At 41.2% G+C, this 16802-nt stretch overlaps 1 protein-coding gene across 1 annotated transcript; it reads left to right on the top strand.

The window, feature by feature from the left end:
• Positions 1-9679: 9679 nt before the first annotated feature.
• LOC123759220 (uncharacterized) lies at positions 9680-15913 on the top strand. The gene is made up of 2 exons (XM_045744101.2): positions 9680-9993; positions 13845-15913. The coding sequence occupies exons 1-2, from the start codon at positions 9826-9828 to the stop codon at positions 15357-15359; spliced, it is 1683 nt and encodes a 560-aa protein (XP_045600057.2). The 5' UTR covers positions 9680-9825; the 3' UTR covers positions 15360-15913.
• The last annotated feature ends 889 nt before the right edge of the window (positions 15914-16802 follow it).

Here is a 16802-nt window from a genome sequence, read left to right on the forward strand (position 1 = left end):
CAAACGAATAATATCAAATTTGGCAAACATTTCATCCATTTGCATACTTCAATCACATTACTCCTTACTTATCATCCATTTAGTGAATGTAAATTAAGCTTTCTTAATCTCGCTTAGTAAGGAAGGTTTTGAATTCCTGGGATTAACTTCCTCATCCTTCTCCGAACACGTTCAAATTAATTTATGTACATTCTATAGTACAATTCAGTTCTATAGTACGAAGTCCAAAACAACTACATTATCTAAGTGGGGCCAAACAAAGGTAAAATAAATTGAAGAATAACATTGGATGTCTCATTCCAAATGCTTCTAGATATGAATCCCAGAATCCTATTAGCCTTATTATGCACAGGTAAACATTTTCCCATTAGCCTTATTCTGTACATGTAAACATTTTCCTATTAGCCTTATTCTGTACATGTAAACATTTTCCTATTAGCCTTATTCTGTACATGTAAACATTTTCCTATTAACCTTATTCTGTACATGTAAACATTTTCCTATTAGCCTTATTCTGTACATGTAAACATTTTCCTATTAGCCTTATTCTGTACATGTAAACATTTTCCTATTAGCCTTATTCTGTACATGTAAACATTTTCCTATTAACCTTATTCTGTACATGTAAACATTTTCCTATTAGCCTTATTCTGTACATGTAAACATTTGCACCATGCCATACAGGGCAGGGGGCAGAAGGTCCCAGGACTCCATCCACCAGGAGCGACGATCATATAAAACCGGCCGGGATCTGATGATTTTTTTTACTAACCCTGTTAAGATTCCTACTAAATACGACTATGATCTTTTTCGTATTTAAATTTAGCAATTTCATCATTGTTCAGCTGATATATGGTAACCATTATCATTACCAAAGCTCAAGAGCCCTACATTAATCTGTATCTGCCAATATTTGGTCCATTTTAAAAGCGTATCTTGATCGCCTTGTAGTAATTTTGAATCACATGAATATATTTCCCGACCTTTTGTATCGTCTGCAAATTTGCAAGTGAATGATCTTCAGTCTTGTGTGTAAATCGTTTATACATAATTAATAATAATTCATTTTTCTCGGGACAGGAAGCCTGCGAATATATACTTCAGGGTTGTACTGAGGTCAAACTACTTACTGACCCACCCCAGGACGCAACCCAAAAACAGTTAATTAACTCCAGGGTAGCTGATTACTCCCGAGTATTAGGCGAAAGGAAACGTGCCCAACCATTTCTGTATCGCCCGGGATTCGAACCCAGGATCCCCGATTTAGAGTCGAGAATGAAGCCAAATGTATTACGAGGCCCCTAGACAAGGCTCTGGGGCACTCCACTTAAACGGTTTCCAACTCGGACTTAACCCCATTTATACTAACCTTCTTTTTCCTGTCAAATAACTATACCTAACTCCAACTTGGTATAACTGAGTACCATGCACCTCTACTTTACTAGTGGATGTTTGGTGAAGCGCGATATTAAAGGCTTTGCTAGTCGAAGTACAGAATGGTTTTTCACTGTCAGGACAGGAAACCTGTTAGGATAATCGAGGTCCCCTGGCCTAAGTCAATGACTGACCTACCCCAGGATAATTCTTAATTCTGCTAGAATTTACCTACTTAAAATTATCTGTTAGATTAAGGACCTGCCCGAAACGCTGCGCGTACTAGTGGCTTTACAAGATTGTAAATACTATGCTATGTATTCTCACAAACCCAATGTACCTTCTTGTATATAAATAAATAAATAAATAAATAAGGATATGATCCATAACAATGGACAAACTCCCGGGTACCTATTGCATCAGGTGCAAGGAATCGTGCCAGAATGTCCCGCCCTAACCTGGAGTTACCAAGAGTCTGAAAAAATATTAATTCTTAAATTTCGCCCAGGAAGGCCAGTTATTGGACAGTCACTCATGCTGTGACTGGACATGTTGTCATAGTGACAGTATTGGGCAGCATCACTCATCATGCTGTACAAGCAGCATGTACAACAACAAGTTCTCCTGAAGAGTATATCGCATTTTGACTTATAATTTCCATAAGCCAAAAACTGATGTACTAAAAGTGGAAGCGGCTCGAGAAATTGACGTGATGTCCCGTTTTCTGTTCGTGGGTCCTCAGGTAGCTTAGATTCCGGCAATTTAATACACCAGTTTACTAAGGCCTGGAAGGCTCGGAAGAACGGGCTGGGTAAACACCTCCAACAATAAGAAAACCCCTCTGGGTTACCTTAGATACCTTGAGATGGTTTCGGGGCTTAGAGTCCAAGCTCACAGTAACTGTTCATCTCGGTTAAGCCGGGAAAGTAAGAGATTTCGATTAATTTAAACAAACCTTATGTTAACTCGACAGGAAGTGTGTAATGTCTTGCGTGAAGGTTATAGAAATCCTCTTCTCTTATTACCTGGAAGACTCTCGCTGGCGATGGATGAGGTGATGAACCGGATCTCAAGAGTTCTCCAGTAAGTGCAAACGATGATTCACAATAAAGTGGCTGAAGATATGACCAGACCATATATCAGAAGATGGATATGACTACACACCACGTTTCGGTCCATCCTGGACCACACACGACTTAATATACGTCGTCGTTTCTCCATCTTCTGATGATTTGGTCATCACTTCTCCAGTAAGTGATGACTTCGAGGCGTGCCCAGGCAGATGTCACGTTATCCATATGGTGCATATGATGTTGAATCAACATCACTGCAATATGATGTTGAAGAAAATGCTTGTTTGCTACACCATTCACGAATAAAATCATAATATACTATTGAATTTCTTGTAAAAAAAAAATTTATTCTTGCTAATTAGTTCATGTTTTTCTTTCCGTTTTGATTTTATCAGGTCTATTTTACCTTGCTATACTTGTTTTATTTATCTTATCCTTGCTTGACTTTTTGGTTTATTTATTTGACTGTTTTCAGTTTGTTATCGTGGATAGAACCTTGTTTGTTTACCGCCCCCCCTCTCCCTTGAATTTGGTCTCTAATGATTGTTAACTACCATTTCTTAGAAATGGTAGTTGATGGAGGTTGTGATGGTGGTACTAACAAGAGACTGTGGTGCTAATAACAGTTGGTGGGAGGTGAAGGTGTGTGACATACGTGGAATTATTGCTATTTGTTAGACATCGCTAAATAATTACAAAAAATTGGTAGCCTCTGAAATTTCCGGGGCTTTGTTAGAAGTCAATAAATATAAATTTTCTACTAATTGCCTCATGTTTAATACTGCTTTTTTTTAAATGCAGAAAGATTTCTCAAATCTGATTCAGGTATGCTGATAAATTGGAGCGATGCTATTTTTGTATGTAATATTTCAAGGCTTTTATAATGGTTGTTCGACTAGGCTACCTTGTAGCCTAGTATTGTAGGCGACAATATTGTACAATACTGTAGGCTACAGTATTAGTATTGTAGGCGACAATATTGTACAATACTGTAGGCTACAGTATTGTACCTTGAGATAGTAGACTTAACAGGCCACCTTGTGTGTAAACAACCTTGTAACCATTATCTGCATGTTCTGTTGCCAAGTTTTCGTGAGTCACCTGTCAGTTTTGTAAACTGGAGTTGATAATCTCGTGCTGAAGTAATTATGGTTTCATCACGCCTCCCTCACTTCATGTTTTTTGGGGTTACCAATCAAGAAGGCTAGTTTATTGGCTATCCTCCCCCTCCCCACTTTGCCTAACCGAATCCGGGCGACAATGCCTAAATCAATCTATGTAAGGCTAGTTTATTGGCTATCCTTCCCCCTCCCCACTTTGCCTAACCGAATCCGGGCGACAATGCCCAAATCAATCTATGTAAACTCCCAACAGGAAAGCAGGATCAGTCAGTGACTTCCATGCTTATCTGTTCCGCCTGGCGTAGAGCTGAGGTGTTTGCCCGGAGATGGTTGTGCTGATGCTGGACCGTATTTCGCTCGCTCTTTGTTCCCTGGGAAAAATGCGTTTTTGCTCTTGGCTGTCGGGTTGCAGAGCGCACGAAGCGTAGTGCATATGGCAAGTGTACGATGATGTATACTTGGTTTTATTAAGGCAATGAGTTAAAATGCGTTATAATAATTTTGAGGTGATGTGAAATTCTACATCCTGTTATGGGGAAAAAGATGACGTAGAGTAGCTTAGCGTAAATGATGCTGTTATAGGATGCAGTGTGCATTATATATATATACTTTATTCACTTGAACGATAGGAGCCTCGAACCTCATGTAATATGTAGATTTGCGTAGTTGACTCCCCATTCTTCTTCACCTCAACCATGTGTTTTTATAATCCTGAACCCATTATGTGCCTCGTAACTAAACTAAGGTAACTCTGGTTATTAGGTACGCATATACACACACACACAAACGCGTTCCTGAAAACAACTTTGCGGTTATGTTCACTGCAGTTTTTGTCGCTGTGCATACGTGAGTTGAATTCAACTCATGGTCCTGAATTCAACATGGAACATACATATTTAACATTTTGGGTGTGTATACAGGCGATGAGTCACAATAACGTGGCTGAAGTATGTTGACCAGACCACACACTAGAAGTTGAAGGGACGACGACGTTTCGGTCCGTCCTGGACCATTCTCAAGTCGATTGTCTGGGTGTGTATAACTTTATAATAATAATACTTTTAGTTAAAAAATATACATAGGAACATGTTACCGCAGTTAATTAGTAGGTATATCAATTGTATACTGTAATATATATACAGACTAATTACACACAGAATTTCGGGCAAGGAGTAGTTGCAAATTTACAGTATGATGTTAGGCTACCTTGAGGTGCTTCCGGGGCTTAGCGTCCCCGCGGCCCGGTCGTCGACCAGGCCTCCTGGTTGCCGGACTGATCAACCAGGCTGTTGGACGCGGCTGCTCGCAGTCTGACGTATGAGTCACAGCCTGGTTGATCAGGTATCCTTTGGAGGATGGCTACTGATGGATTTGTTTTTAACATTCACTTAGGGCAGGAACAAGGTCATTGGTTTTAATATAAGATTAGGTTTGGTTAATTAGGTTGTTGAAGCAATGTTCCTTCCTAGTGCTGGGAAAATATTACCTACTGCAAGTAGGACGGCAATTGTGGTACTAACGTCAACCGAGAACAAAAATTAAATCCAGATCAAACACTAAAGCCCTTGGCCCACAAGTTCACTACGGGCTCACCATACTTTTGTTCTTTTGTTCCAAAAAGAAAAGACTTTTGTGGAACTTTTTATTCCGAGTAGCTGAATCTAAAACAACAACCATGGCCTAGCATTATGGTAAAGGTTTAATTACACTATCGCTATTCATCATATTTTTCTATTGTGTGACAGTTGTTTGCACCTCAGATGATTTCACCTACACACATACAAAAATAACGCATTTACATCCAGACATTGGCCTTGCACGTAGTGTGTGTGGCCTGCGGTTGGTGAGCAACGGGTACCTCCTTCAACACCACCACCAGCGCCACCTTCAAGACACCTCCCAGTCCCACCACCAGCACCACCTTCAACACACCACCCAGTCCCACCAGCACCATCTTCAGCAATATTCCTGTGGGTCCCTTTACACAGCTTAGAAAATTTCTTTTTGCCTTCAATTTATTCATATCTGTACCCCCCTGAGGTTCTACGTTCTCCCAATCAATAAGTGTAAATATCATCATATATTACAAATGGCGAGTATCTCTAGGAGCAGCTTGTTACTAACACAACCTATCCATTTACAAGTTTTGTACGCATAGCAATTATTTTTCCTGAAAGTATCAGTATGTACTGTTGGATCAAAAAAAGTTCACGTTTTGTACTATTCATTTTATAGGGTCCGAGAGAGAAAAAAAATACTAAACACCAAACTTAAGCATTCCTGGGTCTAGTATAGTTCATATATGAGGTCTGTGCGTGTCTATGTGGCCTAGGATTCTTACACAGGTTAGGTTAAGTTCTTTAGTTACATTTCCGATTTTCTAGAATGCCATTCGGGCTAATTCAATAATTCAAAACGTGAACTTTTGGGGGTCTAACGGTACATATTGGTACATTTGACCAAATAGTTGCTAAAGGTACCATCATTTTAAGAGGGGATAGGCTGTATTGACGAGTTCAGTCTAGTCAAAACTAGCGTTACCCTTAGCTCAATCTATGAGTGCGCTTGACATTACATATTCAAATGACAAGTATCTCTAGGCCCGGATTGCCACTAACGATCTCACGTTGGTCAAATCTAGTGTGTACCTCTTGGGTTTTCTCCATTCAGCTAAACAGACGCCATGAAGTTGTCACGACGAGACTCCGCATTGGGCACACGACCTTCCTCACGGCCATGTGCTCCATGCTGCCGTGTGTGCAGTGTGGCTCTCCCTAACGGCCAGCATATTCTGACGGCCTGCTGGAGACGTGGTCGGGTGAGGCTCCTTGGTTCTTACCAGACATAGCGAATACAAATATTGTCATTATAGTTAAACTAATTACCTTAAGGATATTGGAATTTGTGTGTGTTCTCCATCTAACTCGAATTTGGTCAAAACCACTTTCTGGAACTTCCGGTCACGCTCGGTCAGACTGGCCTTCCGTTCCCAGCTTGGCGCTGGGAACGGAACCTTCGATAGAGCCTTCGCTCTATCACACCTTCCTTCAAGGCCCAGGGCGTCCTCCTAAGGTTTCCAACCTCAAGAAAACGGTCAAATTAAAGTGTCCTCTCTTACTCTACCAGAGGATCCAAAACAGAAAACGGAACAGTACGTCAGTTTCGTGAGCCGCTTTCATTTTTCAAGATGTAATTCATGCCCGTGCCACCTCTTGGGTGGCTTAATCTTTATCAATCGGACCGTAGCACACAGCACCGCTCCTGTGCCAGATAAGCTACGGTCTCACCATAGCCCGTGATACTTGCAACTTGTTCCGTGTAGCTGAATCTATAACAACAGCAACAACAACTTTCGTTTTCTAGTACGACAATTTTTGGCCTTATGTAACGCATACGAGCGAAATGCGTAGTCAGTGGTTTAGCATACATAGCCACTGAAGTAGTCTGCAAATTTACATGACTAGTCCACACATCAAGAACCCCGGTAATGACATAATAGAGTTAATTTTCAAGCCGTTCACATGCTAAAACCGTCCACATGCTAAAGCCGTGAATGCCAAGACATTAATTTAAATTCAAAAACCAATTGAACAAAATCCTCAGGAACAATGGGGAGGGGGGGGGGGGGAGGACCATTTGATAAAACCCGCTTCATGTCCCCATCGAGGCCACTAAGGAGATGGTATCCTTCATATAAATAAATTTAGGTTATCAAATAGCCATTCTTGTACCCCTAACTGGTGGATTCACCTTAATCCAGCTTCATAAACGTTACGTTCAGCAACGCACACAGACTTGTACACATTGGGCAAGGGGGGAGACCCAGAGGTCATGGGAGAAACTATAAGTTCTGATGAACCATAAGAATGTAAGAAAATACTTGTTAAATGCATGAATACCGAACAAATGGAAAAAAGGTAAAAGGAGAGGTAGCCAAGGCTAATTCAATGGTTACTAGCAAGATGATTTGGACCCATTACAAATAGGCAACTGGTGACTGAAAGGCCAGGCCCAGGAGCTAAAGCTCGCTCTTCAAACACACAAACACATACAGATGAGGTGTATATAAAATATGAACCAGGAGGGCGCTCTGACTCTGCTGATAAAGACTTCTACTTGACCAGTGAAGCGTGGAGACCATTATAGAGGGCAGGTAAGGTCAGACATGAAGTGTATCAGTGCTGTTAATACTCCCGCGACACATCCTACCACGCCCACCACTGCCACGCCCAGCACAGTGCCCTGCCTAAAGCCCCGTATAGGTTCACAATCCAAGTGCCGTGGATGAGAACATGTGTACATACTTGACAAGGAAGCCAGCCTTTTGGGTTTAGTTTTCATATCCTGGTGGCGAAGTAGTAGTAAAATTCCCGAACCTAACCACCCACGCATAGAAATCGCAGTTGTTTGCGAGCCGCTATGATTTATAGTACGCAGTATTTTGTCCGTTGTGCATGGATTTTGACATCAAAATACGGTGTATTATTTGTAAGGACAGGTTGATACCAGCCCCTCACTCGTCTAACTCCCACTTGTGTCTCATCTTTCTCTTGCATCCACTTCATCACCACCCGCCCGCACCGGCCTTCTGCTGTTGGGTCTCAAGGTCAGTGGGGAAAGTTGAGAGATTGACCAACGTAGCCATGAGATCACTCAACAAAAGATGCTAGTAGCCTCTTAGTCACGCCAGTAGTCGCACTAGTAGCCAAGTAGTCATGCCAGTTTCTTAGTAGTCATGCCAATTCCCTAGCAGTCATGTCAATAACCTAAGCGTCACACCAGTAGCCTAGTATTTGCGACATTAGTCCAGTGATGTCACGCTCTCGTGAAAAAGCATATATCATTTATTTTTCAATCTTCTTCCAGTTTTTCGTCGTCAGCTAATCAAACAACCATGATTTTAATCGTTACCAGCATCTTCCAATTCAATACGTCAATTCAAACTTCTTCCTTAGATTATTTTCATTTGACTTTTTAAGGTGTGCTCCTCGTGCCACATCTGTAGTCATAGATCCAAGTTGGTTATACGCCTAGTCCTCATCTCTCTCTTTTTAGGTGCTTGGTACATTCTCCTTACAGCCTAATTTAGCTACCTACTAATCTTCTCCAGTTCATACACATCACATTTAAATCAATTATTCGTTTTCTTTCTAAATTTACATACTAAGGAATTGTATGATTGATAAATCATATGAATTGATCTCTATAAATTGATCGCAATATCAATAAAACTCACCAATATATTCGTGTTTTTGTTATCTCACCGATATATCATTAAGCGTTCCTCCAGCATGACTGACCCTGTTGGTGGGAGGAGCGCCCTTGGCCCTTTCGTGAAGTCTTGGCCAGCAATTGGCCGGGCCAGAGCCTTCTCACTACACTCTTCCGGCCACTCTTCCACCTCTCTCCCCCCCCACCCCATTCCCCATATCTCCCCCGGGACACAAAGACATTCCCAGCGGCGTGACGAGGGTTCATAGCTCTCGGGAGAGCAGAAGTCTGCTGGCAGTCACTGGAGATACTTGTGGTGGGCGTTCAACGGCATGGTGGTGTCTTGAAAGGTTGTGTGGAGACCAGCAGGTGCCTCCTTCGGTGTGCTCATGAGGAACTGGTGACATTTGTGATATATCAGAGTGACATTTTGTGGTTTTCGGTGGCGTTGGTTATTGTAGGTTTTAAGCCTGTACAACCTGGTCTAAGCGGTGTACACACTGCATGTTTACACTTGTAAAAAAAACAATGTATATGTTTTCCTTTTCTTGTAAATATGAAAAGGATCAATCCCTTTATTGATATATTAATCCGTAGTCACGCCACTCAATTTATCCACTCAGTTCATTAAATGCAACTTTTTTTTTTACATTAGCAGTTCAAAACTTTCTATAATTTCTGATAATTTAGGACTTAACGTTCGTACAAAATAAACGCTGTTAAAATTTTAAGAACTAAGATTCATCTTTTTCCATTGTAAATTACGTGGAAAATATTTATGATTGGCATTCTCGAGTTTGGTAAGCAAACATCATGTAGGGTTTTCGTTTTTTTTAAATATTTCCACCAAACAAATATCCTCATTAAATAGATTTACTTGAAATATTATAAATACTTGAAATAATATTATAAATATACGAAAGGCCATCATAATTTTATGTTTAAACCAAAATTAACAAATTTTGCAGTTTCTATTAGCAATATTGCTAAGGCCACAAGACAACTGTAACTTATACATAAGTAAGAGAGTATTGATACTGTTGTGAATGATGACCCCGCGGTTGACGCCAGGTCAGAGGTCAACGAGTGTTGTGGTGCTGGCGGCACTACTTGTAGGCAGTGCCCTGGCCACCTCCCTGTGTGACCTTCATCAGTGCCAGTGCCTCAGCACCTCCAGGGGCATCGATGTGTTTTGCAAGTGCCAACCTAGAGAGGTAATGTATTTACTCATCAGTTTTCATTTATCGCTACAGTGTGTGTGTGTGTGTGTGTGTGTGTGTGTGTGTGTGTGTGTGTGTGTGTGTGTGTGTGTGTGTGTGTGTGTGTGTGTGTGTGTGTGTGTGTGCTCACCTAATTGTGCTTGCGGGGGTTGAGCTTTGGCTCTTTGGTGTGTGTGTTTGGTGTTTGTGTGTTTACTAGTTGTGTTTTGCGGGGGTTGAGCTTTGCTCTTTCGGCCCGCCTCTCAACTGTCAATCAACTGTTTACTAACTAACTACTAACTTACTAACTACTTTTTTTCCCCCACACCACACACACACACACACCCCAGGAAGCAGCCCGTGACAGCTGACTAACTCCCAGGTACCTATTTACTGCTAGGTAACAGGGGCACTTAGGGTGAAAGAAACTTTGCCCATTTGGGCAAAGCCCGTGTGTGTGTGTGTGTGTGTGTGTGTGTGTGTGTGTGTGTGTGTGTGTGTGTGTGTGTGTGTGTGTGTGTGTGTGTGTGTGTGTGTGTGTGTGTGTATGCATGTGTGTATTTACTATTTGTGCCTGCAGAATCGAGCTATTAGCTCATAGACTCCGCCTTTCTAACCAATCCATTTTCCTCATTGTATTATATATTGTTTCGAAAGGACACAGATTAATATACATTTTGAATCCATACCAATCCTAATATGTTCCATCTAATTGAAGATCGATGAGTGTTAAGAACGTTGACAAATAAAAATGCATGTTTTTGCGGGAATAGAGTGGTTATCACATACAAAGACAGTACCTGCATTATCTTTAATATATTATAAATCATCAGAAAGACATACAAAATTACTGTATTCTACAACGCGTGGCATAAGTAGACACACCGTGTATGCGAGGATAAAGATTTGTAAACAATTAATAACGTGCAGTTGTCGTTTATGAAATCATTGTCCTGAAGGCGTATCGGTTGTGTTGTGGAAAGAAGTGGCTGCCATACATGCTACATCCTCAAGCTCACGATAATAACTTCTTGTTGTTTTAGATTCTGCTACTCGGAACAAAACGTTGCAACGTGAGCCCGTCGAACTCACCTGGCACAGAAGATGTGCTGATAATAACTGATGTTTGTTTTTTTAGATTTAGCTACTCGAAACTAAAATTTACATGTAGCACAGGCTATGGGATAATTACAGAAAAATCAGTCGTTTTTATACTCTGTACGAAGCGGGTTTTTTGTGTTTGAGATACATACAAGAGTTGTTACATTCTTGTACAGCCACTAGTACGCGTAGCGTTTCGGGCAGATCCCTGGAATACGATCCCCTCCGCGAAGAATCGTTTTTACAACCAAGTACACATTTTACTGTTGAGTTAAACAGAGGCTACAGTTAAGGATTTGCGCCCAGTAACACCTCCCCGGCCAGGATACGAACCCATGACGTTTGACGTTACACGTTATGTTAGCAAGATGTATACCAACTCAAGTCTTAGATACTACTGCTTTTATCCGGCATGTGAAGCTACAATGTTACGCCGCGACACCCGTTCCTCTTTTTGTACTTCACCAAAGAAACAGTTGTATCTGCTCGGCAAATATTACCAGCAACACCCACATTACTCATTGTGTTAGGTAATAACTATCTATACTTCAAACTTAATAGCTATATTTACTAGATGCAGGTGGTTACAAAACCCATTCTGAATCCCAATCCCATATATGGGTCAGCAAGCCTAATGCTGTGTTCTAATTCATTCAAATGTTTATAACAGTTATCACTCAATTTCCTACAAATTTTCTATCAGTCATGGCAGGTACTTTCCTTCCAACAAGTTTGATGGTCAGAAAAGTTTGAAAGGGAAAAAATTATCATAAAGCCCTTAATAAGATAATCTAGTTCTTAGTCCGGCGGGTCATGTGGCCACGCTAAACATTAACAAGTTTCGTAGCCTTGACTGAGAACAATGATTGGTCTTTGTATCATGATTGTGTGAGCCAGAGATGCAGTCAAAGAATTTAGATTTTAAAATCATAGGCATTTGATGCATTCAGCACTAAAAATCTCCCTAGCAGCATAAAGGTCAGAAGTAAACTCCTCCATTTTATAAAATAAATATCTAAGTTAGAGATCCACGCTTTATCAGATAATTAATTTAAATGAGTGAACAACTCATGGAATGTAGTAAGGGAGAAGACTCGGGGAAAGCGACTGTATAATGGAGTTAATATATGATCTCTATATTGTATATTATTTTATAAAGAAAAATTACTTGCATACAATAATCATGGCAATTTACTAGAAGCCCTGTACACCTAGTCACATGAAGTAGCGGGTTGCTGCTGGAGTGTGGGGAAGTTAGTTTATCCACCTGAATGGACAAATGACATTTTTATTTTATTACTATATGGGGTACCCCTGGTCTCTCCCCCCTCTTCACGCTCTCCTCTCTTTCCTTATCCCCATCTCCACTTCCCCTCCCCACCCTCCTTATTCCTCTCTCTCTCTCTTTGCCCTCTTCTCCTTCCCTCACTCCCACCACCCCCTTTATCTTACTCTTCCCATCTCCCCCATTTCACCTGTGAAACGGCGTGTGTAATCATCAATTTCTCCGGGTTTCACAACCACTTGGGCTGGACGCGAGACAACCACTTGTCTCGCTCCATGCAGGTCGGCGTTCAATCCCCGACCATACAAGTGGTTGGGCACCATTCCTTCCCCCCGTCCGCAACCTCTTAAAAATAACGTCACTTTTGCCTCGTATGCGCGCTATGGCCAAATTTGGACGTAATTTGAAATGAAATCGACTCACAAAAGTTGACGTACTGTTCCGTTTTCTGTTTGAGTCGTTCGGCTTACGCGGTAAGGTTAAAAGAGGAAGCTTTCAATTAACGTTTTGAAACTTTATGAGAATTTCCTGCCCACCTAACCTATCAGAGGACCCTTAACTTACTGTTGTTGAAAATAGAATCCCAATTATATTTTCATTCTTTTTTTCATTTTTAAATTACGTCCATTTTCGGCCGTACGGGCAAACGGCCAAAAGCGACGATATTTTTAAGAGGACAGGTTGTATGGCCCAACCACTTGTATGGTTGTCCGACTCCAAATCCTTATCCTGACCCTTTCCAAGTGTTATATAGTCGTGATAGCTTGGCGCTTTCTTCTGATAATTTCCTCCCTCCCTCCGGGTTTCACAACAATAATTTTATTTCACACTCCATGAGAATTGCAGGGGGGGGGGGGGGCACTTAAGATGTCGATATTTACACACTAGGAAATCACGATGGCGTGAAATACATTATACGGAACTCATTGGAGCAACCCGGGGATTCCAACCAGCGTTCTGAGTCACCCCAGCCACGAGCTTTAACCCACTGGACCATGATACCCTAAAGGTAATTTGTCATTCCGATATTTCTTAAAGTATGGCAATTGGGCCGACCCCGACTGGCCTATGACACTCCCATACCCCAATGTTTCAGACGAGTCTGGCTAATCCCTAGCATCTGGCCTCCTACTTCGAATAGACAATATGTTTTATATAGATTTAATATCTATAACATTTTATTCTATTATTATTTTTTCCTGGCTGTTGCCTTCCTGTCCCAAGAAGTGGAAAACTGGGTAATGATAATGTAAGTTGGCTATTTGTCTATATAATTTGTGTGTTTAGTACTGGTATAGAATTTATCCGGGTTCCTTTCCTTGATGAACGGACAACATATATTTAATAGTTTCCTGTACAGAATTCCATAGTAAATATGGGCTTAGGAATGTGGTCTCTGCCTGGCCTTGGAGTGTCTACTTCATTCTACAACAGCACGGCTTATCGTACTTACATTTCCATCTATCCTTTCTTCCAACAGAGGGTGACCATCAGGTCTTCGGAGCTGCCCTACAACGTGTTCAACCTGACTGTTGAGGGCTGCAGTTCACTTGGTATCTCCAGCTCCCTAGCCCCGCTACCTCTTCGATCCCTCACAATCAGGGGAGTAAAGTTTCTGAGGCTCCCCATTCAAGCCTTCCTGTACGGCCTGCCTCACCTTGCTACTGTTGACATACACGACACCAACATTCCTGTTATTCCTGCTTTCAGTTTTGGCGCCCTGGAAAGTATTGTCAGTATGGTCTTCGAGAAGGTTGAAATAGGTAAAATATCCAGCGATGCATTCTCAAATCTTGCGTATATTAGGGATTTAAAGTTCGTGAATTCAAAAATTGGTGACATCGAAAGGAACGCTTTTGGAAGGGGAAATGGTAATATTGGTTATTTTATTCTGGAGAACTCCTTCATAGATACCATCCGGGAGCGTGGCGTATGGTTCCAGCAGGCAGACGTCGCTCAAATAGACGGATGCAGAATAAATAAGATTGTAAACAGTGCCATCAAATTAAACAATGTGTTGTTCTACCTAACCAGAAGCAGTGTGAATAATTTCTATCCTGGAGGTATAAGTGGCAACTACTCCAGTGGTGTTATCATCGATAACAACTACATCAGTCAAGTAGTAGATCACAGCCAAGACCCCGGGACATTGCTGGACCTCCGTTACTCCAGACTTGGCGGGAGCACCATTACACCCTTCTTTCATTTTACTAATAATGTACTTACACGAACTATTCCCAGACACGCTTTTTTCCTAACTAACCCGACGATTAATGTTGCTGTACCCAACAACACTATCGGTGAATGTTCGTGTATGGATTACAGAAACTTCCTTCGTTCACTGCAATCAATCTTAGATAACTACACCCTAAATGTCCATCAAGCATTGATAGAGAATGGGATTTGTCTTTCAGATAGAGACATTTATAGAATTGGTTGCAATAATCTGACTCCTCTGCTATCTGTAGAGGTTTTATCCACAAGTGTTCCAGTTCCCGTTAGAGAACAAAACCTTGGGGTTACAACAAAGACAGTTGCAGAGACGGGCAGAATCACAATAACTACGGCGAAAACTCCTCAAAGTAAATTCCCACTAACATCATTATCACAGTTATCCAAATCATTAATACCCCCAACAATCACAGCCCAAACGCAATTTGTTCCTACCGATCGGGCACTCCAACACCCCTCTACCGGGCAAGTTTGGGACCAGACATTGGGACCTGACGCATCGGTGTTCCCTCCTACCCTTCAAGCTCCAGGCACCGAAAAACCATTGGCTACAATCCGTTCCGCCCAAACACTGACGAATGACATAAACAGCCTCGACGCTCAGAGTATCTGGAATGAGATCTATGGTGGAGTGTTTTTCCTTAGACTTCGCAAGCCCTTCCAGGCGGCGTTCCCTGGTGCTCGACTTAGCATGAAGTTCAGTAAGGAGATCAAGCCGCTTGAATTTCACGGAGGAAAGCTGACGTTTGTCTCGCCACGGTAATATTGTAATGCTGTTTAATGTAATGTGTAATTTAGATTTGTACAATCTTCAGTTATTTGTGCATGCATAATGTTTCGAACCCGGGATTCCAAACTGTGAGTCGAGAACGAACTTAACTGTACTATCATGACCACCCCCTCAATCTGTATTGATAATGATGATTGTTAATGCTACTCTAACAACTGTTTTTTATTGTTCAGAGATGGCGTCTCAACCCCTATTATTATGTTCCCCCATATCCAAATGGAGGGGGTGGGTGTATGGATACCCACATTTAAAAACCCCACCTATATATAGAGAACGTTGATAAGCCTAACATCATACATATCCCGGCAATGGGAAACTAATATAGAAAAAGTAATGCACTTATTATATGCTATACATATACATATATGCAACTGATAGAATAAGGTAGTTATGCGGAGAAAACCATCTTACGGAGCTACTCGAGTTGTGTAGGTTTAGAAGAAACAAAAGCCTCAACTCCGGTCAACATGTAAACCAATGTAATGTATTTTATTTATTATGTGATATATTAAGACTGAATTGTTAGACATTTATACACAAAACACATTGATTGCTATTTTCATATTCGAATGATTTGTGTGGCTGTTTATTAATTAAATGTATTGAACTTATGATGCTTCTTATTTTCCCTTATCTTTAAAATATCTAAAACGGATTTTATTTACAAGCTCATTGTAAATTGTTTATTCAGTCCCTGAGCCCATTATGTGCCTCTGTAACCCTTTCCACTACCGCCCACAAGATTTGTATGGAGTGCATAATAAATGAACTAAACTAACCTATTCACTATAAAACTACAGTGGTCCAAAAGCCTCCATATATACGGAAAATTTGCACTTTTTATCAAAGTGTAAGGTAATTATCAGGAGAAAGTACCAAGCCACTACGACTATATAGCACACTGTTTATCAGTGTAACTTTATTCACAAAATATACCCCACATGGTTACAATCATTTGGACAACATATGGATGCGGCTCTCTCTCCCACTCAAGGTGAACTCCTCAAGCATCTTTTCCAAGCATTGGCAAAGAATTATAGACCAGTTGCACCAACGTCCCACATAATAAAAGTATTTGAGAGAGTGATCAGGAGTCAGGTCACTAGTTTCACGGAAACCAATGACCTCCACAACCCAGGCGAACATGGATTTAGAGCGGGAAGATTATGCCTCTCACTGCTACTTGACCACTATGACAAAATCACTGAGGCATTAGAAGAAAAACAGAATGCAGATGTGGTATACACGGACTTTGCAAAGGCATTCGATAAATGTGACCATGGAGTGATAGAACACAAAATGAGGTCAATGGGAATAACTGGTAAAGTAGGACGCTGGATACTCAGTTTTCTGTCGAACAGAACACAAAGAGTAACAGTCAACCATATAAAATCGAGTCCAAGCGCAGTTAAAAGC

Source organism: Procambarus clarkii, chromosome 15 (genome assembly GCF_040958095.1).
Source record: "Procambarus clarkii isolate CNS0578487 chromosome 15, FALCON_Pclarkii_2.0, whole genome shotgun sequence".
Lineage (NCBI taxonomy): Eukaryota > Metazoa > Arthropoda > Malacostraca > Decapoda > Cambaridae > Procambarus > Procambarus clarkii.